Here is a 24,995-nt window from a genome sequence, read left to right as displayed (position 1 = left end):
CCCCAGCAGGTGTGTCCCCCCAGCAGATGTCCCACCCCAGCAGGTGTATCCCCCAGCAGGTGTGTCCCCAGCAGGTGTCCCCCCCCAGCAGGTGTGTCCCCAGCAGGTGTGCGGTGCTTCCGAGGGCGTGGCACTGCCCCCGCCACCCCCCAAGTATCCACAGTGCTGCCCGATGCTCCTGCCTCCAGGGTCTGGGGCTGAGGTTTGGGTCCTGGTCCAGCCCGGGCACCTGGACTCAAACCTGTGCCGGGGGCCTGGCCCCACCTCCCAGAATTACTTATCACAGCCGGTGGAGAGAATGTGCCCCCTGTGCCCATCGAGGAGGCCGTGAAGATGGAGCTGCCCATTGTCAGCAATGCCATGCTGATCGGGGACCAGAGGAAGTTCCTGTCCATGCTGCTCACCTTGAAGGTATGTCAGGGGGTCTGGCTCTAGGGGGGTGGGTGGTCTGTGGGTCTGGCCCAAGCAGAAGCCATGCTCAGCCAGGACACATCTACATCTCGAGACTTTATTCTGGGATAGCCTGTGGGCTACCTGAACAGGGGCAGGAAACACAATTGGTCACATGCTGCTGTGATGACCCATTATGGTCCAGCTCAGCCCGGCTCCCCCGGGTTGCCGCCCTCACTCCCCCGCTCAGATGCTCTGAGCCTAGGCTGCTGGGCGGGGCCGGAGGGGTCCCTGTTCTAGCCCATGGTTTTATTGGCTGAGGTGCTGCTAGGTGCCCTTCCACCACAGGCCGTCTCTGAACAGAGCTCATGGTGACCCACATCCTCCGAGACCGGGGCTTGTGTCTTGTGGGGTGAGGCTCGGGTCTGGTCTGACCTCTGGCTTTTCAGTGTGTGCTGGACCCAGACACCTCCGAGCCGACGGACAGCCTAACTGAACCAGCTGTGGCCTTCTGCCAGAGGGTGGGCAGCAAAGCCACCACTGTGTCTGAGATCGTGGGCACCAAGGACGAGGCCGTGTATCAGGCCATTGAGCAGGGGATCCAGAGGGTCAACAAGAACGCAGCTGCCCGACCCTACCGCATCCAGAAGTGGGCCATTCTCCAGAGGGACTTCTCCATTTCGGGTGGAGAGTTGGGTAGGGTTTTTTTTCTTGCTTGTTTGTTCTCGCTATTCGAGGGGCCGTGTGGGAGGGCAGAGGCCACGGCAGAGCCTGGGAGGAAGCCCAGCGCAAGCACAAAGCCACAGACAGCCCCCTCCTTCTGGCAGGAGGACACGTTGCCCGGTGTGCGGGCTTGCACCCGGGGAGAGCCAGACGCATGCACTGAATGTGTGCTGGAGCCTATTAATTTGAACATAGAACCTTTAACTTTGCTTTGACTGGGGGGCCATTTTCCCCTGCAATCACAGCGGGACCAGGAGGCAGACCCTAAGGCCCTGTTAGTGTTTGGGCTGGAGTCCCCTGGCTCTAGGAGCTCAGCTCTCGTGCAGGTGAAGGAATGAAGCCCTTCTGGACCGTGGTCCACAAAGCCAGGAAAGGCTGCGGTGCAGCCTCAGCTGGACGGAGGAAGTCACTCTTGGCTGAAGCATGTGGGGTGTTCGCGGCCAGGGGGGGCGGGAATGGCTTCTGGAACAGCCTCTGGCCAGCTTCCAGAGGTGACTTTGAAGTCTCCAGTTACACAGCCGAGTGTGTTAGTGCAAAATGGCCTCGAGCTGCCCCCAAGCTGAATCAGAGCCCTTGCGGCCATGCTTTCGAGGGAAGAACCAGGGCCAAGAACAGGGATTTGGGAAAGACCTCTCCCAGAGACGTCGGACGAGGTGGCGCACCCGGTCTGCCCCCGGCTGGTCGGGCAAGCCAAGCGTAACGCTCCACGTCGTGTGCGCGGTCACGGGCCGTTCACCCATTAGCTACTGTTGTGTAACAAATTACCCCCAAATTTAGCAGCTTGACACAGTAATAAGCATTTATTATCTTGACTTCCGTGGGTCGGAAATCCAGGGCAGCTTAGCTGGGTGGTTCTGGCTTGGGGTCTCGTGAGGTCACAGTCGGGACGTCGGCTGGATGGCCGTCGCCCGCTCTCGACGGCGTGTTGGCCGGAGCCTTGTCCCGAGGCTGCCTGTGCGCTCCCAGCAAGGCGGCTCGCCTGCCCTGGGAGGATCCGAGAGCCCAAGACAGAAACTGTACTTCTGTGGGTTCGTTTGAGCGTGAGTCACCGATTCACCAGAAGACAGAACAGAAAATACGCGGAGGATCAGAAACGGGTGCAGGCTAAGGAAGGCAGTGCCTCCTGGTCTTTCGCGACCCTCAGCACACACCTTCCTGGGCTTCTCAGCAGCCAGGCCTCACTCCCTCTTTCCAATCGCTCCTTCAGGTCCCACAATGAAGGTGAAACGGCTCACGGTTCTGGACAAGTACAAAGACATCATCGACTCCTTTTACCAAGAGCAGAAGTAATCGGGGCCATCCTCCCAGTTTCCGCTGAAGATGGCAGGCCTTTTGGAGGTCATCCTGGGCTCTGGGTCCCCCTCGGTCTGGGCACACTGATGCCCAGCAAGGTTGTGAGGTCTCCGCATCCGGCCACGGCACTGGTGTCCACATTTACCGGGTCTGGCACCAGCAGATGATCCCAGAAGCTTCACGTGTGGATAGTTTTAAGCATTGCTTTTTGTTCAGGTGACAAATGAGATCAGCTCATTTGTCATAAAGGGCGGGCTGCTGGCTCGTGTAGGGGAGGATGGAGAGGGACGGCCAGAGTTACTTGGCGCGCCGCAGGAGAGCCCACGGTCAGGCCGACCTCCTCTGGACCCACGGCCGCTGCCCACCCCGCTGTGCCAGCCCTGGGCGCTGGGCACCTCACACTTGCCGACTGACCTGACGCTTAATAAAACCGCTGTTGCCTGTTTGTACTGTGATTTGAATATTAAACCGTTTAACAGACTTGCCAGCAAGTACCTGATTTTTCTTGTCAGTTGAGCAGGCAGGCCAGGGAGTCGTGGGTATCGAACCCACGGGACGATGCGCCGCGGGCGTGACCCTCCACGCCCCGGAGCCCACACAGCGCAGGACGGCGTTGAGGGGAGCACGCTGTGAAAGCAGGCGGCTCGTGCTCGCCCCACACCCCGAATACGCAGCCTGTGACCTCCGACACGCCTCAGTCAGTTCTGGAATTTGTTAGTGGGGCGGATCATTGGCGTGATCCAACAGAGCAGAGGAAGCCGCAGCCTGAACCAAGTCAAACACACGTGAGACGTGAGTGGTGCCGAGCCTGACAAAGCGCCCAGACGGGGACCCTCGCTAAGGAATCCCCTGTGCTCAGGGTGCGCTCTGCAAGACCCACGGGTTCGCAATGCCACGTCGGCGGGCGGTGGGGCAAAGAGGAAAGGAGTCTCCGACAATAGTGACTTGGAGTCTGACATAAAGGGCCGTCGTGCTGGGGGCAGTCAGCGGCTGAGCCCAGGCCCCGCCGCGGGCTCATCTCTGGCTGGCGCCGCTGAGGTGGGACGGCGGGCAGTGACCCGGTGCCCTGGGGACGGGGCGGGCCAGCCAGCAACCCCAGCTCTACTGCAGCCAGAACCAAGGCGCTGGGGGCCCTGGGCGGCTACGGGCAGAGTGGACCGCGCGCGGCCGGCCCTGCGCCAGAGACGCCTCCCGCTGTCCAGCCAAAAGCCCCCCTCCAGGCCATGGAGGGTCTCGCCAGCAGCGGGGCGTCTCCGGTAACAAAGTAACTGGACACACGAACCCATGTCTTTGTCCCCAATATGCTGCCTGTGTCTTATTAACAAAAATCACATCTCTCGTCACATAGTTCTTGAAGTCTTTATTCATACTCAGTAATTCACGTGGAAGGACACACCTGCCTACTTCCCCCATCGCTAAGAAATATGCCCCATTCACTGGTTTTGACCTGAACTTTCCAGGAAACCTCTCCCGTGCCCGTTTAGCTTTATAAGAATATCATCTTTACTATCATGTCAATAATCTATTTTGCTTCTACTACATTTTTCATAAACCAAGGAAAACAGGGTTTTCTTTAAAAAGTTATGTTTTCTCTTATTAATTTTGTATCGTATTTACAGCTGAGGAAAAACCGTTTTAACCAAAGTGTAAAATGATTAACATGGCAAACGACACAGTCCACTTAGAATTTACAAAAACATATACGGGATAGACACAGAATAAATAAAACAAGCACTTGGGGAAAGTCCTCTGAAAGCAGGCCTAGGGACGTCACCCGCAGCCTCTGCACAGATTTTGTTCAGAAAAGGCCACGTCTAAAAGTGTACTGTCGGGAAAGAAGCGAACCAAACGTGTGCGCGACGGGAGGCGCCTGCGGCGGCCGGTAACACTGACGCCTGCAGACGCCACTCACAGGAGCCTCAGTCCAAATCTCGTACTCGACGACAGATCTCCTCCGTGAAGTCGGAGCACTTTGCGTTGCCTCCTAGATCTTTCGTTAAGCTCTGGGAAAAGAGAAAAGCAAAGATAAACTGCACCCACATGCTAGAGCCAAGCCAGGCTGTTTTTACAGCGAGCCCCCGTGCACATCTGGCCCCCACCCAGGATGACTGGGGTCCGGTTAGCACGCACCACACGCTGGAGAGGACAAGGCGCTCTTGGGACAAAAGCAAGGAGGGAGGCTTTCCAAAATTTTCCCTCTGTCCGTACAGTAGACCCTAATATTGATTATGGACATTTAAACGAACCATAAATCCCTTGGGGGAATTTTTGAAGTTGAAAAAACATCCTTTGACCTATTTTGGAAGCTGAGAAACAAATCTAAGGTAATATCTGAATCATGCGGGGCCTGACTCATGAGCTGGAGACCAGGAGGCCCACACTGCACTGAGGCGGCCGGCCAAGCACCCCTGAACCGCTAGCTCTCCAACTCTCCTCCTTAGAAGAGAAATTCCCCCACACAGCCCCCGGGTCCTCCGACAGCTTGTCCTCCCTTCACTCCCAAAGGGACCCCGAGACACTTGGTTCTCTCGTCCCACTGCGTCCCGACAATTCCAAGGGCCACTGAGGACTTGAGGCAGCGCTCTCTCCAAACAGATGCTATGCTTTTGAGGCCCGGCCTCGCTCTCCGCCCGTGCTCAGAACAACGAAGCTGGGTTCGAGCCAGACCGTGAGCCCCGGCCGCCCCGGAGGAGCTGTGGGACCTCAGTCAGTCTCTCTGTGCCCGGTTCCCTCACCTGGCAAAGGGGGTTAGTCGTAGCATCTACTTCACAGAGCAGTAGAGATTCACGGAGATGGTGTGCATGAAGAACATAAAGTCACCCAACATTCAGTTTATCAGCCACGATGACTCCTTTTGTGAACGTGTTTTACTTTCACAACACACGTGGAGCACGTCCCCGCACATCTGACCCGGACCTGCCGCTAGATTCCCAGCCCAGCGGCCTGGACCTTAGCTCCCCTTGCGTGTTAGACTCCGCAGACTTTATCACGCGCACCACACGGGTTTGCTGGGCGGGGGGGAGCAGGGACCTGGCCCCGGTTGTGCGCTGACAACAGGACAGCGAGGCCTCACTGGCTCTGGCCTCCGAACCGCGGCTCCTCCCGAAGCACACGGGGGTCTCTGGGTCAGCGCTTCCGAGCCCCCGCGACGGAACGCACGGCTCCTCTCTCCAGATCGCACCCACGTGTGCTCGGGGAGCCGACGCCTGCGGCCTTCACCCGGACACGACGTGTGCCAGACGACCACCCATACCTTTCCATCCTTGATTGTGGCAAAGCACGCAGCCTCAACCCTCGCGGCGTGGTCGAAAAGCCCCATGTGGCGCAGCATCATCACGGCGCTGAGCAGGAGGGCCGTGGGGTTGGCCATGTCCTTGCCCGCAATGTCCGGGGCGGTGCCGTGAACCTACCGGAGGAACGCGAACACGGTCAGAGGGACCACAAACAGCCCTCTCCCGGGGACGCTGTGCCCCATCACGTCTCCTCATTCATCAGACACGGGGTCGGGAAGTAAAGCCTCAGAAAAACCAAGAGCCAAAACCATGGGGGAAAAGTGCAAAAACACGGACTAACAATCCTTTCCAGCTTCTGATAAGCTGTAACTGAGGAAGGACACATAATAATAAGGATACAAAATAAAAAAAGGGAAATGAAAGAATAAACCAAGCTTATATTAAAAAAAAAAACCTAAAGAAAGGATCATTTTATTTTGACTCCCGAGAAAACTCAACAGTTGAACCATATCATATTCATGCAGATAACCCCATCCTGGGCCCTCAGGCCATTCCTACGTGAACGCCACTTCCCCCGTCACCCAGGTCCTTACCGACTCGAAGATCGCGACCCCATTGGCTCCAATGTTGCCACTTGGTGTCACACCAAGACCTCCAATCAATCCCGCACACAGGTCACTGGGGGCAGAAAAACATTTCCAAGGGAAAAATGAAACACCTCACCCAGACTTTGGAATTTATTATTTTTTAAAGATTTTATTTATTTGATAGAGTGAGCACAAGCAGGGGGAGCGGCAGACAGGGAGAAGCAGGCTCCCCACTGAGCAGGGAGCCCGATGTGGGGCTTGATCCCGGGACTCTGGGATCATGACCTGAGCTGGAGGCAGACGCTTAACTGAGCCACCCAGGAACCCCAGACTTTGGATTTTATTTTATTTTATTTTTTTAAAGATTTTATTTATTTATTTGACAGAGAGAGACAGCGAGAGAGGGAACACAAGCAGGGGGAGCGGGAGAGGGAGAAGCAGGCTTCCCGACAAGCAGGAGCCCGATGTGGGGCTCGATCTCAGGACCCTGGGATCATGACCTGAGCCGAAGGCAGACGCTTAACGACTGAGCCACCCAGGCACCCCCAGACTTTGGATTTTAAATGCCATTCTCTGCCAAAGGGAACCAGGGCTCCTTGGAGAAATGGCTGATCTGGGACCACAGTTAGGAAAACCCAGGATGGGCCGGAGGCAGCTTACTGTGCCAGAGCAGATGGTCAGCCGTGTCCAGAGGACACGACAGCTCAAACGGACGCGCACTGGCTAATATAAATGACGGCTGTGAAGGACAGAACTCACGGTTATACCCACGAGTCAAACTGACATAAGGACACAAATCGATGAGAGAAGGGAAGCTGATCCTCGCAGCAGAATGCCGACTAACAGACGTAGAAGGAATAATGGCCAATGTCATGTATGTGGTGGGGGGGACACCAGGAGGAGGTAGGCAGGGCGAGGGGAAGAGAGGGAGAAGTAACGTTAGCAGGGGAGGGCTGGGGGGGCCAGGGACACAGGAGTTCTTTGTACCATCTTGCAACTTTTCTGTAAGTCTGAAATTATATCGGAAGTCGCAAAAATTTTGTAAAAATGACCACCCACTTGGGGGGCCTGGGTGGCTCAATGGGTTGGGCGTCTGCCTTCGGCTCCAGTCGTGATCCCAGAGTCCTGGGATCAAGTCCCACATCCAGCTCCCTGCTCAGCCAGGAGCCTGCTTCCCCTCTGCCTGCCACTCTCCCTGCTTGTACTTTCTCTGTCAAATAAAATAAATAAAATCTTAAAAAAACCAAAATGACCACCCATTAGTATACATAGTAACACAATGAAATCAACCAACCAATAAAACATCTCAGGATGGGAAGAGGGACGAATCATTAGAGAACAACAGCCCAGAGCCAATTTGGCAAATTAAACGAATCACCCATCCCACATGTGATCATGGACATCACCACCCAAATCACCAGGATCCAGCTCCTACCACACACGCTATACTTTCTAATATTCGAACGAAACTTCTTAAGCCACATTCATTTCAGGACATTTATAAATAAATCACAGACTACAGGGTATAGCTGGACTCACCTAAGGATGTCTCCATACAAATTTGGCATAACAAGAACATCAAACTGGGACGGATCCTGGACCATCTGCGAGGAATGCACGTTGTGTGTTTAGCCACCAGCCGCACCCACGACACACGACAGAAGGCAGCAGGCAAGCAAGCATTTATACTTACGTTCAGACACACTGTATCAAGGTACATCTCATTAAATTTAATATCTTTACAGTTTTCAGCAACTTCCCTGCATTTTTGCAGAAAAAGCCCATCTGACATTCGCCTGTATTTAATCAAATAAAAATGGTTGAAAGAAAGACTTGCAGAAAGAAAAGGATCAGGTCAGAGAGTAAAGTTAAGTTCAAGAAATGTTAGTTCCAGAAGCCCAGACGTCTGATTTCAATCATGGTAAAATTATTTTTTAGGCAGTTAATTAAACGCAAACTGAAAATGTTTTGGGCTATCTCTGGAAGCACAAAAGGGCATAAAAATGTAAAACGGTCTGATCAAAATAGAGACTATTATTTTTAATGGTTTTGTCCAGCAAAAATGAAGAAATATCTATTGACAAGAAAATGTTAAAGTTCACTCATTTAAATGGTTGTACCATGGACATGCTCAAGCCCTTTCGCTGCACATTCGGAGCAGCCTTCAGCGGACTGGGGCGAGCAGGAGGTGGACTGCCGAGCCCCCGGGCGGCCCCTGGCGCGTGGCCGAGTCAGACACACTCCCCTGGTCCACTCAGACAGCATAAGCGCGCCTGCCCTTCGACCTGCGTAGCCTCCTCGGCTAGGCGGCCACAGCATCTGGGGATCCGGTCTCCGTTGTCCTGCTCTGACGATGCCCAGTGCCTCCTGCCCCTCCAATCTGCTCACAGACGGGGGCGCCTGACCCACTGACTGGGGAAAAGAGAGGGACGCCGGGTCGCCGGGTCACTGCTCCCCCCGACAGCCAGCAGGGCTCCGGCCCGGCCAGGACTCACATGATGTTGGCTTTGTGCACGGCCGTGACGTTGCTCCGGTGGTTGTTACGGGCGTACTCGAAGGCGAACTCTGCGATGCGCCTGCTCGCCTCCTCCGTGATGAGCTTGATGCTCTGCACGACCCCGTCCACGATCTGAGGGAGAACGGGCCCTGCCTCACTGGACTGGCCGGTGCTGGGCCGCGGGCGGTGAGGACACGCCGCCACGTGGGGCGTCGCGGGGGTGAGTATCAGCAGCCCCAGCCCCAGGAGGCAGGTATCACAAGTCCCACTGCACGGATGAGGATAACTGAGGTGCAGAGGTGGCCACCTGCCCAAGAACACGCCTGTGAGATGGGAGATTCACCCACCCCAGGCCCGGTCACGGTGAGCTGTCTCTGCGAGGCGTTCCCAACAACCGGGGATCGGAACGACTGTCCCAAGTGCACAGAGACGATCCAAGTTGAGAATCAAATGAACGTACCACGTGCTCAATGCCGCTGTATTCTCCTTCCGTGTTCTCCCGAATGGTGACGATGTTTACGTCAGTGTAAGGGGTTTTATAGCCCTCGATCGAGACACACGGCCGGACATTTGCATAAAGGTCAAATGTTTTACGCAGCAATAAATTCATAGATGGGTGACCAGCTGCTATTGGGGTCTTTAAAGGGCCTGTGGTAAAGAAGAGCACCCACATGACAATGGGATACGGTCTGGGGTTTCTTCTTCTTTATAAACGCAAGTACAGAATGTTTCCCTGAAATTCCAATTTTTCCTTGTTTCATTTTTCCACTGGAGCTTAGTTAGCATGAGAAGTAGCTGCGTGATACGTGTACCGTGCCTGCTTATGAACCGAGAGACGTCATTCAGCGTGTGCTCCCAGGTCACCCGCTAACCCACCGGGCCCACAGTGCAGAAGGGGTCTGTCTCTGACTTTACCTTCTCCCTGATTCAAACGAAGGAGGAAGAATTCCTGGAAGCTTCTGGAACATTACTGCACTCCTTAGTAACACCATACACCTCCTGGGGGAGGACCAGGCTCGGCAGTACCTGACCCTCACCACCACCCATGAGGTAACAACACTCTTGCTGTTATTTAAAAGAGAACGGAAGGGGTGCTGGGTGGCTCAGTCGGTGAAGCGTCTGCCTTCGGCTCAGGTCATGACCTTGGGGTCCTGGGGTCGAGTCCCGCGTCTGGCTCCTGCTTCTCCCTCTGCCTCTGACCCTCCTCCCCCGTTCATGCTCCCTCTCCCTTTCTCTCTAATACATAAATAAAATCTTTAAGAAAATAAACTAAAATAAAAGTGAAGGGGAAAAAACAAAAGCAAGAGCAAGAAACTGGCCCAAGCCTCCCAGTGGTACGTGGCAGAGATGAGATTCAAACTTGCATCTGTCTGCACTTACAGCCTGTGCTGAATGGGATCCGGGCACGTGCTCATATTTTGAATCATGACTTGAAGCATATATTAATTAAAATGAGAACAAAAACGTGAAAAGTGTGCAAAAGATAAATCTGGGTGAACATAAATATACACTCTCATTTGACACCGGCCAGTAATCCTTTAATGTTCTTGCTGGGGAAAAATGCGTCCCAAGTGGAAAACCACCTCACCACGGGTAAGCTGCTTCATGTGGGGTACACAACGTAAGGGCAGAGAAGGCGAACCTCTGTGTTGTGCACCTGAAACTATCGTAACAGTGTGTGTCAGCTACGCTCCAATAAAAACATTCTGAAAAAAGAAAGACGTTCCCTCATAAAGGATGGTTTTACTTTAACATGGTCAGGCCTTATTTTGGCTCAAATGTATCCTAACCTTTCAAAAATTAACACCTGTAGCAGAAATCCACCATAGCCACCATATCCACTACCTTTCAAGCCCATCTTGTTCTTATCCATGGACTCTTTGGCTTCGGGAGGGATCATCCACTTTCCTCCGGGCCCTTGAATGGCGGTGACATTCCGCTCCTCCCACTGAATGGGCGCCTAGATGCCGCAACACAGAGCACAGTGAGCTGCAGAGACGCTGGTGTGACCTGCACGCACACTCCAAGGACTAGCGTCTTCAACTCTGGGTGAACTGGTGAAAACATACAATAAAGGTCCAGAAAGTTCCTGGCACTGGAGATGAGATGTCATCCCCTGGTGCGCCCAGAGGGCCTCTCTGCCGCTACCCTGTCCAGTCCGCACCGAGTTGCCACCTGCCCACTTATTTTTCTCACAACTCTTACCGTGGGTAAAATAAGAATAGCACGAGGGGAGGAGAAATACAGTGGGCGGAAACACTGCAGAGTAGAGACACGGGCGTGAGCCTAGAAATCATATGCTAAGTGAAGGAAGCCGATCATAAAAGACCACACAGTAGAAGACTCTCTTCATACAAGTGTCCAGAAGAGGCCAATGTGTGGACACAAAGTAGACGAGTGGTGACCTAGGGCCGGTGGAGGGAGGGGTGGGCTGAGGGGGCTGGGGGTTGGGCAGCGAGTGCTAACGAGGGTAAGGTTTCTGTTTGGGGGGTGAGAATGGTCTAAAATTAGATCACGGTGCCGGCCGCACAACTCTGAGCATGCACTGAAGACCATGGACTTGGACCGCACACGGCAAACCAGCAAACCGTGCAGTGTATCAGTTGTATTTCAGTAAAGCTGTTTAAAAACCCCAGATACAGTCCATAAGCCACGCAGGCATACGCCAGAGTCCCCTCCTGCCCTCTGTGCGCCCCGACAGCCGGCACGGTGGCCGCCGACTAGGCGGAGGTAGGTGTCCCTCCGCGGGGCGCTTACAGCAGGTGACTGGTCATACTGGCTCTCTGCACAGTCTGCCACTGGGGAGGCATCAGCCCCTCCACAGGACCTGTGCTTACGAAAGCTGTATGTGCAGTTCAAACGCACCCCAGGCCTCATCCTACAGGAGAGCATGGGACTTCGCCTAGCAGCTCACGGGCGATCAGACAAAGCCCAACTTTCCCGTATTCCCCAGACAAAAGCGTTTTAAAGTAGCTACTGCATGGAAGCCTGGGCCATTAGAATAACCGTCCCTCACGCTTGATGGTAACTTTTTTTGATCTTTCAAAACCTCCTAGACGGTTTTGTGAATTATCAGTTCTAGTCTTGCTGGCAGGAGAGACAGGACTGAGGCAGGCAGGGGACCGGCAGGGCTAAGCCCGCGCGGCGGCAGCACGACTCGGATGACGTGACGAAGCCAGCGCGCCCACGGCTGTCCCCGCGGCACTGAAGTCAGGGCTGTGGAGACGGGCGACACCTTCCGCCTCACACAAGTCGTCCTAAGAGCACACCAACTCCAACTACCCGAGAAGAGTTCTCTACAAATTATTACGAAAGGTGTTTTTTAAACACACTTACTTTGGCAGCATCAAAAATCTTCATAACCGCGGCTGAGATCTCGGGGCCAATACCATCTCCTGGAATTAAAGTGACTGTCTGAACCTGAGTGAAAGAAGTCACCAAAGAGGACAGTAAGGATTAATTTTTGAAGGTTTGGAGAGAATATCACTGACAGAGAAATCCAGCTCATGGGGGGGTGCTCAAGAAGACCTGAAGGCCAGGGCGCCTGGGGGGCTCAGTCGTTAAGCGTCTGCCTTCGGCTCAGGTCATGATCCCGGGGTCCTGGGATCGAGCCCCACATCGGGCTCCCGGCTCCGCGGGAAGCCTGCTTCTCCCTCTCCCACTCCCCCTGCTTGTGTTCCCTCTCTCGCTGTCTCTCTCTCTGTCAAATAAATAAAATCTTTAAAAAAAGAAGACCCGAAGGCCTTCAGGAAAAGAGACGTCCCTCCAAGAGCTCACCAAAACGGAGGCAAGACTCAAGAGACTCTACTCTTCACCTGAGTTCAGAGACTCTAATAAATGATGCTCTTTAGATAAAACAAAAATAAACTACAATTGATATTTTTTTTGACAAGCTACAAAGAGACCAATTAATTCAAGTCTATGCAACCAAAGAGAACAAATTTCCACAAGGTTCTCTCACTGGAATTCAGAGGGTTTCCCATGAAGGCAACTGCTCTCCTCTCCACTGGGATCCTGGAAAGTTAGGTCCTCACCCAACTGCTCAGGCTTAAAAAACACTTTCAGACACGTTCCCAGAAGACTGCTGCGGTCTGTTCTAGAACCAGAGAAAATCAGACTTCCAATCACAAGGCGGTCCCCGCTTTTCTGAGCCCCTCTGTGACATCCGCTCCTCAATGACAAGTATCATCGAGCGGAGCCCCGCAGAGTTTCTGTGTGGCCTATAAGAACAGCAAGTGTGGTCACGCCTGCAGAGTCTGAGTTAGACGTAGAAGGATAAGGGTGTTTCTAATATAAGGCCAGTGCTTTACTGCAAAGACTTCAAACAATCAAGCCAGCATTTCAAGCGTAGAAATAAAAATGTGTAAAGGCAAGTGACGGGATTTTCAGGAGTTAATTCAGAACCCCTCTCCCCACTTGGAGACCATAAGTGTCATTACCTGGGGACCTTCTCTCACCAGGAAGTCTGGCCCAGACAACGGTCCCTGGTCTTTTGCCTTCCACTGATACTCACTGAGCAGGTAGACTATTTCTGAATTTCTCTGTATTACTGAAGAAATCTTTTTAAAAACTTAGTTCCTCTTCTTATTTCCTTCAAATATAACCCCCTTCCTACCAGGCAAATATCTTTACCACATGGACAGCTTAAATCACAGCAGAGAGCAATGATCATCCCCTCAGCTCTCAGAGCGCGTTTGAAATGCTAGCGTGGCCAGCCTGGCGCTTGAAGTGCAAGCCTCATTCTGCGTCTTTTGCACAAGCAGAGCCAAAAGAACCCTTTGGCTTCTTCTTCCTGTTCTCCCAACATGTAATACTAAATGTCATCAGGCCACCAGAAGAATCTACTTTTCTTCCACAGTATAGAAAGTCAGTGGGAAAAAAAGAGGTACAATGGTCTTATAAATCCCTCCTAGAGTAAGACGTTATATGGGAGTAGAGGAATTATGAAATCCAAATCAGATTCTGTAAGAAGGGGGTAAAATAAAAACAAATAGGAAGTCACTGACCCACAGTCTTAGAATGCTCTAAAAATGTGGTATCAGCTTTTAAAGCACAGAATTCTAATGCTGGGAATTCTAAAAGCAGCAGATTTAGTAAGAAATAGGAGATCCACTAACATGTCTACAAAGACTGCATAAGGACGTATGAGCCCACAGGGCTCAGACAAGTTTGAGGCATTCCTAATAGCGGTCAATCTACTGTTTTTAGGGAAGCTCACAAAATAAAAATGCAAAGCAGGCTTTGAAGCTTCTCAACAATTTTCTCTGAACTTGTACAAGTTTTGAAAAAAACTGTCTTACCAAAATGAGATTTCGAAATGAAGTAACAGGCTCAAGGGTGATTTCTATTTTTAACCAGGCTCCTTTAAGACATTAATGTGACAGGCTTACAGAGCCAGCTGTAACAGAATTCTTAAATGGGCAAGTGATCCGATGGATTTATGCGTGTTAGCCAAGAATTTAAATACCCAGCGTAAGTATGACAAGTTTTCCCTAATTTTAAATAAATGGCGACAAAAAACTATATAGTAAACGTGTTAGAGCATCTTTCTTGAGAAACTTCTAAAAGGAAAATAAAAGATGTAATTATACTCACACCACCAGCAAAACCTCTGGTCACCTGTTTTTGGTTGTGGAATGCCCCCAGCAGCCGAGAGACCTACATCAATATCAACAAAGAAATGTCATGCACAGAATTAAACCACATATAGTGAGGCGTAGGGATGAGGCCATTTCTGAAGGCTGATGATGCTGCAAGTTTGCACACATATATCCAGGAACTTCTACGAATATCTGTCTCATGTATTAGCTCAATGTGACAAGCTATCTCAGATTTGAAAACCTAAATATCTGGTTTATCTTTGCTTTGAAATTTAAGTACTACATATTTTTAAATTTGATTTGATGAATATGTTGTCAAAAAATGTTGAAGGTGGAATGAAACTATCCCTTTTTAGTTCAAACACTGGACTTTTCTCAGATGCTCTGGAAGGTTTTATATCAACATTCCTGACTACTGGGTCAATTTGGGGAGAACACATACTCTAAGAAAACTATCACTAATTTTAGAGCTGGAAGGGTCCTTAAAAATTCCAGAGCCCAACTCACTCATTATACAGGCGGAGACATCGGTGTTTCATGGGTCAGGATTTGCCTACAGCCACAGGGTGACCAGAGACCAGAATTCAGGTCTCCTGACTCCTAGTCCAGTGTTCCTTCAGTTACACACTGTGCCTACTCTTCTCCCATGAATATTTAGTAATTACACTTTATAATAACAAAAATCTAACGAAGTTTATTTAATACCATTTGACACCTGTCATACAGAATGAAGATTTTACTTATTTTTTCTGGTAAGTAATGACACGGTCGTTAATAATAACGTGGTCATTATATAATTGTTAATTGCCAGGAAAGGGGATACAGAAAAAAGTGACCCCCTAACTCCACTAGCCCAAGACGTTACCACTGGTATAATGGTTTCCACTCAACACTATCAGACACTAGAAACAGAAATTTTAAAAGGTTACTTTGAACTTTAATAACTGAGTCGTTGAAAACTGGTATAAAGTCCTATTAAGAAAGTGGATACATACACCAAAGGTACTAAAATTCATTACAAGTTATAAACGTAACTTCTTTTCATGCCAGATACATAAGCAAAGATACATTGTTATATGCCGCCTTAGTCTTCCTTTCCCGGGACTGTCCTCATAAGGCCCGGCCCTTTGCTGTCACACTGGAATCTACTAACGAGACACCAACGAACAGCCAAGCAGGTATGAATGAACTGTATACTCTAACCTGGCAACTACAGTAATCTCTCTGGACTGAAAATAAAAAACAGGGCCAGACCCAAAGGACACTCTATGCCAAAACCACGGGCAAAAATCTTAATCCTAGACCATGATTCATCCGTGGACAGATGGGCTGCTGGAAGAGAGGCCGTGTAAAAGCTACTCGGTGACAGGAACATTATAAAATTTGCAAGAGTGCTTCTGCCCACCCCAGCCCAGAGAGAGGGGGAAGACATTCATACAAAACAGGACCATGTCTTTGTGACAAAAGACCCAACCAACAAGTGATTTAAAATGTCAATCCACAAGCACAAACATTTCTGTTTTATTCACTGTTGGATCTCCAGTGCCTACCAGAGCACGGGGCTCTCAGGAAGGGCTCGCAGGAGGGGCTCAATGAGTATTTTTTGGAGAAACACAAGCCAGCCTCAATCATCTCCTTTATCTGACGAATCCCCATCCCAGTAAACATCTTTAATACTTGCGACGATTTTCTCTAACAATCAGTCTGGTCCATGTTTGTCATCTCTCCTATGTGATCTTACAATAAGGCAGTATACATCTAAGTCATTAAAATGACCCAGAACTGTACGTAAAATGAGATTTTTTAAGGCAGAGACTGTCTTGTACTTTATAACCTACCTGTACATACATTACATTATGTTATCTCTATAAAACCTGGAGAGGTAGGTATTAGTGGCCCTTTTCAGATAAGGAGACTAAGGCCAGGCTCATAGAGCATGAACTGAACTTCTGACTTCAGGTCCTGGGCCAACGGAATCCACGGCTCCTCATTTCCTTTATTACCTTCATAATCTAACTTAACATACAAATTAAATGTTGGATGTACGGCAGGTACTCACTCAATAAGTATTTGCTGCTGGGGAGCTGGCTCATAATTACAGCATTTTATAACCAGAAAGGTCTTTAGAAACCTAGTATTTTCTCTAAATAATGCTTTTTTAGAAAAAAAAATTTAAGCTGCAGACCACTTTTTCCAAATTAAACCCTACATGGAACCCCAGTAGAGGAACTGCTCTGACTGAAACATCAGCCCAGCATCCCCAGCATCCTTCTGCTCCAACCCCTAAAGGGAGCAACGGGCCCCACAGAGGGGCAGTGATGGGCAAGGGCCACACGGGAGTCTGTGACGGGGGAAACCTCATCTGATTCCACAGCCCAACACTTTCTGAACACCCACTATGTGATTTTTTCTTGCAGTCCACACTACAGGCAAAGCAAATCGAGCGCACATCCATTATCAATAGTGCTGCTTTAGCCCACCTCTCTGGAGGCTCAACGGACCTACTAAAGATGAGTCAGGTATGAAGTGGGGTGAACTCCGCGATGAAAGGTTTGATTTCTGCTGAGACACAGAAACCACTTTACCTCCAGGAGCAAATGTGGCAGGACAGTGACTGTCACACTAAGCCAGGTCTGGAGGGGGTGACGAGGCAGAACCCATTTACTGAGGCCCAGGAACCCCTGTCGGCTGGTGACTGCAGATGAATGTACTGAATGCTGGGAAAGCCGGACTCGTGTGCTCCCTCTGCATGTACTAATGCTTTCACATTACTGCATTTACTCCTGAGACAACTCTGTGAGGCAAACACAGATATTCTACAGACGGGCAGACAAAGCTCAGAGATGTCAAGTAATGTGCTCAAGGTCACACAGCCCGTCAGTAGCATTGCCCCCGATTCGAACCTAGATCTCCGGGGGTAGACTTCCAGCGTAGAGCTCTTTTCACTAAATCACAGTGATCTGGGACGCTCTTTAAGCTCAAAGCAAAGGAGAGACATAGCACCAAATTTTACTAAAAAAAATAAAATAAATGGAATTGCTTGTGGTAGACTTCTAGTAGGGGGCCATTCGGGAAGCTCAACAGCAGACCCGAGGGCCTACTCTTCCGCGGGCCTGTTATCTGTGTGTGGCCTTGGCCACGAGTAGGGAGAATGGGACTGGGAACCAGGGAGCCCCCAGTTCCGACCCCGACTTCCCGCGTGACCTTGAGCGGCGGCGTCTGCAGACGCGAACCCAGGAACTGCAGGGGAGCCCTGACGCCCCTTCCGGCCCCGGCCCCGGCCCCGGCCCCCGCCCTAGCTGCCAAGGGCAGCGACAGCTCTCCTCGAGGTCGGGGGGTTCTCCCCAGCGACAGGGCGGGGGGCTGGGCGGGATGTCCCGGGGGCCGGGGGGCCCGCGCCGTCCGATGGCGGGCCCGGGTGTCCCCGCCGGCCGCGCTCGGGCCACCCCCCACGCCCGCCCCGGCTCCAGGCGCAGGCCGGCCCCCGCGCGGCGCTCGCGGGGAACGCCCGGGCCCGACCGTGACCTTGGCCCCGCCTCAGGCGCCGCCGTCCGGGCGCAGGGCCGCCCGCACCGTCCGCTTCCGCCGAGGCCCGCGCGCCCGCACTGCCGCCGCCCGGCCCGCGCGGCCCGCCCGCAGCACATCCGCCGGCCCGGCTCTCACCTTGGAGATCCACGCGGGCCCCGCCATCGCGTCCCTCCCGGCGCCGCGACGACAGCAGCGGCAGCAGTGCGCAGTCGCGCAGTCCGGGCTGGAGCCCCGCCCACCGCGGGACCGCGCCCGCACCTAGGCCCCGCCCCGGAGCCCCGGCCCCGCCTCTGCCTGGTCCAGGCCTGGACGGCCGCCGCCTGCGCTGACCAATCGCCTGGCTCCCGCTCAGTGACGTCAGAGGCGCGACCCGGAAGCCTCCGGGAAGGCCCTGCCCCCTCCTCCCGGCTGCGGCGGTGCCGGGGCTGGCGGGCCACCTCGTGCGGGTACGGGGACGGCTCGCTTACTTCACAGATGCTTGTTGTGGTGTGACAGCGCCACCGACGTGTGGCCCCGGAAGTCCGGCGGTCTGTAGTGAGCGCTGGGTCCGGTCCGGCGCGGCCCCGCGGCCCCGGGCGTCGGGCGTCACGGCCCGCGCGGGCGAGGCTGCAGGCGGTGCGGGACGCGCGGGTGCGGGGAGGCGCTGGGGGGCCTCGTCCCGGGAGAATGGCCGGGGGGGGTCTTAGTCCCGGGGGGCCTCGTCCGGGGGGGGGGGGCCGGGGGGGCCTCGTCCTGGGGGGCAGGTGGCCGGGGGGGACCTCGCCCGGGGGGGGCCTTGTCTCGGGGGGGGGGTGGCCGGGAGGGGGTTCCTCGTCCGGGGAAGCCTCGTCCCAGGGGACCCCCGGGCCGCGGCGACTTACAGTAGGCCTCCCCTGCCCGCCGTGCAAGGTGATGGTTAGGTGAGAAATGACGCCCAAGGCCTCCGTGAGATAAAACAACCAACCGCAGCTACGCCTGGCCGTCGGCCCTTGAAGGGTCCACAGACCCTCTCCCTCCGTCCCCACCAGCCCTCCTCCCCTCTGACAGGACCACCCTGGCTCCCGACCTCCCGGCTCTCTCTCTCTCGCGGTCACCTCTCACCAAGGTGTATTTTCAGCCATATTCCTGCCCCTCCTTCCAGCCCCACAGCCCTGGAGCGCCAGCCAAGTAGGACTGCTGGCCAGCCCCCAAATGCTTCCCATGTTTGACTCGCGCCAAGTCGTGCCATTCCCTCTGCCTGACTGCCCTTTCATCCCCTTCCCACCTGCTGAAATTCCAGCCACCTGTTAAGACAGCTGGGGTGTTGGCTCCTTCGGGGAAACCCCCAAGACCTGCCCACCTCTCTCCACTCCCTACTCAGAGCTCCCCAGCACTTGATTCCCACCTCCCCTGGGGAACCTGACGTTCTTTCCTGCTGTGTACCTTTGAGATCTTCCTCCAGCTGTCTTTGCTTCTGGAACAGAAACCAGCATGTTTTCTGCTCAGTGACTATAAAACGAAGACTGAGTGACTTTCTCCAATCTCTGTTGAATCTCCACAGTAACCCCATGAGGAAACTGAGGTACAGCGGGATGCAGTGGTGCTGCATTATACTGGGAAACATAATTACTGAGAGGTCATTGGTTCAACAAGGCCTCCCAAGAGGAGGAGTCCTATCAGGTGCACTGTGAGGAGAAGAAACGAGTAAGCCCCAGCCCTACCATCCAGGTCCACTGAGGGAGAAACCCAGACACTGAGACAGTGATGGGTGTTTGAAGGGTTGTGAACAGAGTGGGGTTGGTTGGGGAAGATTCCACTGTGAAGATGGAGTTTAAAGCAGTCCTTGGAGAGCTAAGAAGTCAGCAGCCTGAGATGGAGTCAGGAGAAGGGACCAGTGCCAGCAAAGACTTGGAGGCAAGAAAGCGTCAAATTTTCAGAAGCCCTTTCAGAGCTGAGGACTGAAACAGACCTCGGAGGTTTCCCAGTCCAACTCCCACAGCAAGGTGCTCCGTGCCTCCTGAGCATCTGCAAGGACATCGGGGAGACAAAAAGCTGCCTCAGCCCCAGCTGGGACCTGTTCCCTGGACCAGGCCACAGGCTCCAGAACCCCTCAGACATTCTTGAGCCCCTCCAACATGCAGGTCACTCCCCTCTGGACACGCCCCTGTGTCCTGTCCTTGCACTTTGTAGCATCCAGAGATGCCATTAACAGTGTTTGCCACTCAGAAGGATCTAGAAGGTGTGCCCTTGTTTAGGACTACAGCACTACCCAATCGAAGTGTGTTTTATTCTAGACAATGTTTTTAATTGAGACAGCATTCTTAATAAATCAGCAAAATACACATACCAAATGCTTTTTACTTTTTATAAAAAGAGCACAAATTTATTTCAATAGGGTTTCCCTAATTTGTTTTCCTAAATATTAGAACTTTAGTAAGTAAATGGGCAAGGGACCTGAACAATCAGTTCACAGCCAAAGAAACACAAACTTTTAAAAGGTCCAACGTAGGGGCCCCTGGGAGGCTCAGTCGGTTAAGCATCCAACTCTTGATTTCAGCTCAGGTCTTGATCTCAGCGTCATGAGCTCAGGCCTGCACTGGAATTTAACATACCTGAAGTAGGAAACATGACATCAGGGTTCCAAGCCGACAGCCAAGAAAGAATTCTTAAGACATCTTTGGTGCAAAATGGTGGTTTTATTAAAGCACAGGGACAGGACCCGTGAGCAGAAAGAGCTGCTGCCCCTGGATTGTGAGGGGTGACCGATAATATACTATGGGGTTGGGGGACGTAAGGAAAAGGGAGATTTCAAAAGAACTTTGATATGCTAAAGAGGACCTACGGGATACTGGAGGCCTTGCATTGTCAAGTTTAGGTTGTTTTTCTCCTCTAGCAAGGTATTAACATTACGATAGTTGGGAGATTCCTGGAAGAAAATCACACAGGTCCCACCCAGGGGTGGGGGGAGGTTGCAGGGGGTCAGCTTGTGCTTTGTCTTCAGTCAGCCTTCTGCTCCCTCATCAGTATCTTCTGTGCTCTACTATGACTTCTTTCTATATGTGAGCAAAAACTAGCAGGGAACCTGCTCCCGGACTCAGTCTCCCGCTCAGTGAAATCCAACTCCAGTCTCCCTGTTGCTCAAGTCAGAAGACTTGAGGGTCAGCTCTATTTTTACAAGTGATCTAGAATTAGATACTTCCCACCTGCACTGCTCCCTCCCTGGTCTAAAGTCCTCTCTGGGCAGAAAATGCCAAACTTCTGATCATGGCTGCTGGCCTTCTCATGACCAGATCCCCTCCAGGAGCCCACCTGGGGTCACCTCATTAGAATAAAGGACACTCCTGTCAGGAGGATACAAAGGGTTCAGGGGCCCTGTGTCAGAACCAGGGACAAAGCTGTTATATTGTCTTTAAACATTTCAGTTGAAATGTGATGTGTTAAGAGTTTGAACCCATCACTACAGAAACCCATAACTACAGAAAACTACAGCCCGTGGACAAGCTTTGGCCCAATGCCTCCTTTTGGACAGCTAAGAATTGTTTTCACACTTACACTTTTAAATGGCTCATAAAAATCAAAAGATAATGCTTTGAGGGGCGTCAATTATATAAAATTCAGGTTGCAGTGCTGATACGTAACGTCTAGCTGGAACACAGCCAATCCCACGTGCCTGGTATGGCAGCTTTCAGAGCAGAGGCTGGTGGAGCACAGACCGCGATGGGGTGTCCTGCAGAGCTGAAACTCTCCCATCTGGCCCAAACAGAGAAAGCTTGCTGAACCACAGAGTGATGGTGTTCAGACATTTTAGTCTCAAGACTATTTCTCACTCTTAAAATTTGAGGCCCCGAACTTTGTTAATACAGATTATTCATGTTTATCCTAAGTTAAAATTGCAAATGACCCCTATGGCTGTGTTAAAATGTGTTTTAAATAACTATAACACCACCACTGTATGTTAGCTGAGTTCAAGTATATTTTCAAAGACAATAAACATTTAGTGAGAAGAGTGTCAGTCCTGGAGACTCCACTCTGCACTCGTGAGAATTATATTTTCTATTATGGAGATAATACTGTGGACCTAACAGACCCTCTGAAAGGGTCCCGGGGACCGTGCTTGGAGAAGGGCTGCCTGAGGCAGTGAGGACTTTCCGCAGAAGCCCACACTCCAGGGGCTCTTCCTCCAATGCCTCCACGGCGGGAGAGCATCTGGGCAGCAGGGGATCTGCTCGTGAGCACACAGATGCTCCAGTGGCGGAGTTCCCGCACGTGAGGTGCCGCCCAAGGGCCTCTGCTCTCGCACGGACAGCGCACGAGGCTCGGTGGGCCCTGGGTCTTAGATGTCCGTCTGGCCTCAGGTTCAAGCTGCTGAGGACGCCATCATCTGATCCCGAATTGCAGGCTGGCTGGATCTCGTTCCTCAAATATTGTTGCTTCTGCTTTGGACTAAATCTTTGAACAAGGAAGCTTGTGACAACACCTAAAAGGACAGGTCTTCAGCCCTCCGTGTGCTCACAGAGCAGGTTCTGTGACTGCAGAGGGCCTCCTTGCTAGTAAGTGATGGTCCATGGCCCACAGTCCAGTCTGTTTGCAATGACCCCCCCAATAGCAAGATTTGTGCATGTACCACTCATCACTGGAGATAACTCAGATCTACAGCAAAATTGAACCCAGTGGTAAATGACCTGCCTTGGTCATTTCCTGACAGACATCCCCCAGTGATCCAGGGGAGGTGAGGGGCTTGGGCCAAAGTGATGGGGGTACAATGCTAGAGGCCGGGGCACTCTGGCTAGAGCAGCCTACGCTGATGGGTGAGTATGGGGTGAGGGAAGGAGGGGGTTACACCTCCGAGGATTTTAAAGGCACCTGGAAGGGTGGATGGGATGGTTTGCAGGGGAGGCTGACCCTCCTCCCTCAACAACAGGACCGTCCCCATTGGCTTAGTCCCATTCTAGGCCACTGGGAACTTGGCACATCCAGAATGGCTTTTGGGGGAGGGCCCAGAACAGGCCCACGGGGCCACTCAGGGAGAAGGTGGGTTCACCTTTTTTGCTCTGTACTAAAGGGCTTGGTCACTTGACCCTCCAGGAGCAGTGACTTGATTCAACGTGTGAACAAGTCCAGAAAATGTATTCTTTTAAGAAATGTTGATTCAGTGTTTACCAAGACCTTGTCTTAGACCCTGGGGATAGAGCCCAATAGGATGTGGTGCACCCTCCTGAGCCCTAGTGTTTAGAGGACATAACACCTGCCCCCTTCAAAAGAGATAGCCCCAGACGGTATGTTCACTCATCCACAAATATGAAGATCTGTGTGTAAAATGCTGGAGATTACAGGAAAATGAGCAGACAAACTGTCCAATGCTAGGGATGGAGATTTAGTGGGCGGTTGCAGGGGACCCAGGAACTGCTCACAGATTATTCCAGCAGCTCTTGGAGAGAGGCCAAGATGACCAGTGCGCTGGGAACAGAGATGAGACTTCAGGGAGGAATGAGGTTTGGATTGCCCCTAAGATCGAGAAGAGTCAGATAAGGTAGGACATTCCAGGAGGGACCCTGACGCTGGTAAAAGTCATGGTAAAAGTCACGAGAGATAGGGCAGTGAAGGACAAAGGACAGGTCTGCAGGGAGCATCTTTACTTCAGATGATGTCCCGCCTTGGCCTCGGGCCCAGGACACTCCATCTCCACCATAAAGATCCCCTCAGACTCTAAGTCTTAGAAGAACTTCTTGCAGATCAAGGACATTTCATCACAAAGAATAACAGCTAGTCAAGGAGGAAGGACAGAGAAAAGGAAAGAGGTTAACGTTTTATTGTATTCACTCAGACCCTTTACCTCCTATCAAGTTCACTCCTTGGGTTTTCCGTAGCATTGATCCCTTCTGTTTTCCTTCCAAATTTTAAAATAAACTTTATGGACTGAGTCAGAAATGAAAAAGCTAACGTTTAATGAGTGCTCACAAGTGTCAGGCACCACTGTGGGATCCTCAGCTCGAACACCAGAGAGAATCTCACACACGCTCTGGGCTCTAAAATGTCACCTTCTCTGAATTTCTGCTCACATACCCTGCAACCTTTCCACCGTGGAGGCCATCACACGTGTCCAATACACGTGAAGGCTGCTCAGCAATCCCCTGGCTTCTGAATTGCTTCCTGCCCTTCTGGCAGCAACAGATGATGCCTCATGACTCTTGGGATTTGAACAGGGCAGCTTGTCTGCTTAGCCCATGGTTGCTGTTCTCCCCTGAAGGTGGCAAGATGTTGAGAAACCTCAAACAGGAACCTCAGGTATAAAAGGAAAATGTAAAAACACCAGGGATTCTGTCAAAGAGGGAGGGACCCGGGCTCCCATCGGAACCCCTAACCTCCAGCAGTGATTCTCAAAGTGGCGTCCAGGGCCAGCAGCACCTGGGACCTTGTTAGCCCCCCACATTCTGGGCCACCCCAGACCTACTAAATCAGAAACCCTGGGAGTGGAGCCTCCCAAGTGGTTAAAGAAACAAACCACCTATTTTAAAGCGTAACGTCCTGAGCTCATGGAAGTCCAGGTGCGGCACAGCCCAGGTCCTGCCACTTCCCCGCGGTGGGACCCGGGGCGAATTACCGAACGACTCAGCCTGTTTGCTCACCTGTACAATGCGGAGAATACCAGTAGAATCAGCTGTGCGGGTTAGCAATAACACATGTTTGGGCTGGACCCCTGAAAGGACTCAGCGGTGACTTTATTTGCTGCGGCCTCTGGCATTTGCTTCAAAGTCCAAGAAAACTTCCTGGCCTTTGTCCCACTTCTCTGGACACCGTAAGTCCTGTAAATCCTCCCCAGCCGCACGTGTGTACCCAGGGACATAAGAAAGGCCAGCCAATCCTGCCGCCTCCCTAAGAGACCCGGAGGGCCCGAGATGCCCTGCCCAGGCAGTGGCCAGAGGCCGGATGGGTCTCCAGCTCACTGACCCCTCCTGTGTCCCGGAGGGCCGGCCCTGGGTCGCGCCGCGAGACCTGGATGCCGGTACCCAGTTCAGGGCTCGCCTTCCGGACGCTCCCCGCCCGGGTGAAGGGGCGCCAGGCCTACTGCCCCTCCCTAACCCTGCGCCACGGAGTCTCCCGGACCACGCGGCCGGAAGTCTTGGCCCCTCCCGGCCTGAGGTCCTGGCCCCGCCCCGCTGGTGGTCCAGGCCCCGCCCATCTGGTG

The 24,995-nt window shown here is 52.4% G+C and overlaps 2 protein-coding genes and 1 long non-coding RNA gene across 6 annotated transcripts; 2 read left to right on the top strand and 1 right to left on the bottom strand.

The window, feature by feature from the left end:
• Positions 1-271: 271 nt before the first annotated feature.
• ACSBG1 (acyl-CoA synthetase bubblegum family member 1) lies at positions 272-2,897 on the top strand (the record flags this gene model as incomplete). The annotated part of the gene is given in 3 exon segments (XM_035024304.1): positions 272-411; positions 840-1,086; positions 2,321-2,897. Coding segments are annotated over 3 exon segments (470 nt in total), but the record flags the coding sequence as incomplete, so codon positions are not given.
• An 854-nt stretch (positions 2,898-3,751) lies between these two features.
• IDH3A (isocitrate dehydrogenase (NAD(+)) 3 catalytic subunit alpha) lies at positions 3,752-18,080 on the bottom strand. Of its 3 annotated transcripts, none has more exons than XM_035024301.1 (11): positions 17,987-18,080; positions 14,319-14,381; positions 12,060-12,143; positions 10,569-10,683; positions 9,184-9,371; positions 8,722-8,855; positions 7,920-8,022; positions 7,766-7,830; positions 6,233-6,317; positions 5,660-5,812; positions 3,752-4,409 (listed from the first exon to the last, which is right to left on the bottom strand). In XM_035024301.1, exons 1-11 carry the CDS (start codon positions 18,011-18,013, stop codon positions 4,326-4,328), a joined length of 1,101 nt encoding a protein of 366 aa, XP_034880192.1. In that variant the 5' UTR covers positions 18,014-18,080; the 3' UTR covers positions 3,752-4,325. The 3 variants fall into 3 exon arrangements, with proteins under 3 accessions (XP_034880192.1, XP_034880194.1, XP_034880193.1); XM_035024303.1 differs by lacking the exon at positions 17,987-18,080 and adding an exon at positions 12,685-12,819 and having other exon boundaries at positions 14,319-17,063; XM_035024302.1 differs by lacking the exons at positions 14,319-14,381; positions 17,987-18,080 and adding an exon at positions 12,685-14,312.
• A 124-nt stretch (positions 18,081-18,204) lies between these two features.
• LOC118023134 lies at positions 18,205-20,772 on the top strand. 2 transcript variants are annotated; one of them, XR_004682678.1, is made up of 3 exons: positions 18,205-18,385; positions 18,740-18,935; positions 19,191-20,772. It is a non-coding gene; the product is annotated as an uncharacterized LOC118023134 (long non-coding RNA). The 2 variants fall into 2 exon arrangements; XR_004682679.1 differs by having other exon boundaries at positions 18,207-18,297.
• Positions 20,773-24,995: the final 4,223 nt, after the last annotated feature.

Source organism: Mirounga leonina, unplaced genomic scaffold (genome assembly GCF_011800145.1).
Source record: "Mirounga leonina isolate KUSES-001 unplaced genomic scaffold, KU_Mleo_1.0 Mir_178, whole genome shotgun sequence".
NCBI classification, from domain to species: Eukaryota; Metazoa; Chordata; class Mammalia; order Carnivora; family Phocidae; genus Mirounga; species Mirounga leonina.
Note: the sequence above shows the minus strand (reverse complement) of the source record. Positions and strands in the feature narration are given on the sequence as shown.

Coding starts and splice junctions, on each gene's coding strand:
- IDH3A (XM_035024301.1), bottom strand. CDS start 18,013: ATGGCGGGGCCCGCGTGGATCTCCAAG. Junction 6,318..7,765: donor TTGTATGGAGACATCCTTAG/GTGAGTCCAGCT, acceptor TTCTGCCCCCAG/TGACCTGTGTGCGGGATTGA. Junction 5,813..6,232: donor GGGTCGCGATCTTCGAGTCG/GTAAGGACCTGG, acceptor TTCCTCCGGTAG/GTTCACGGCACCGCCCCGGA.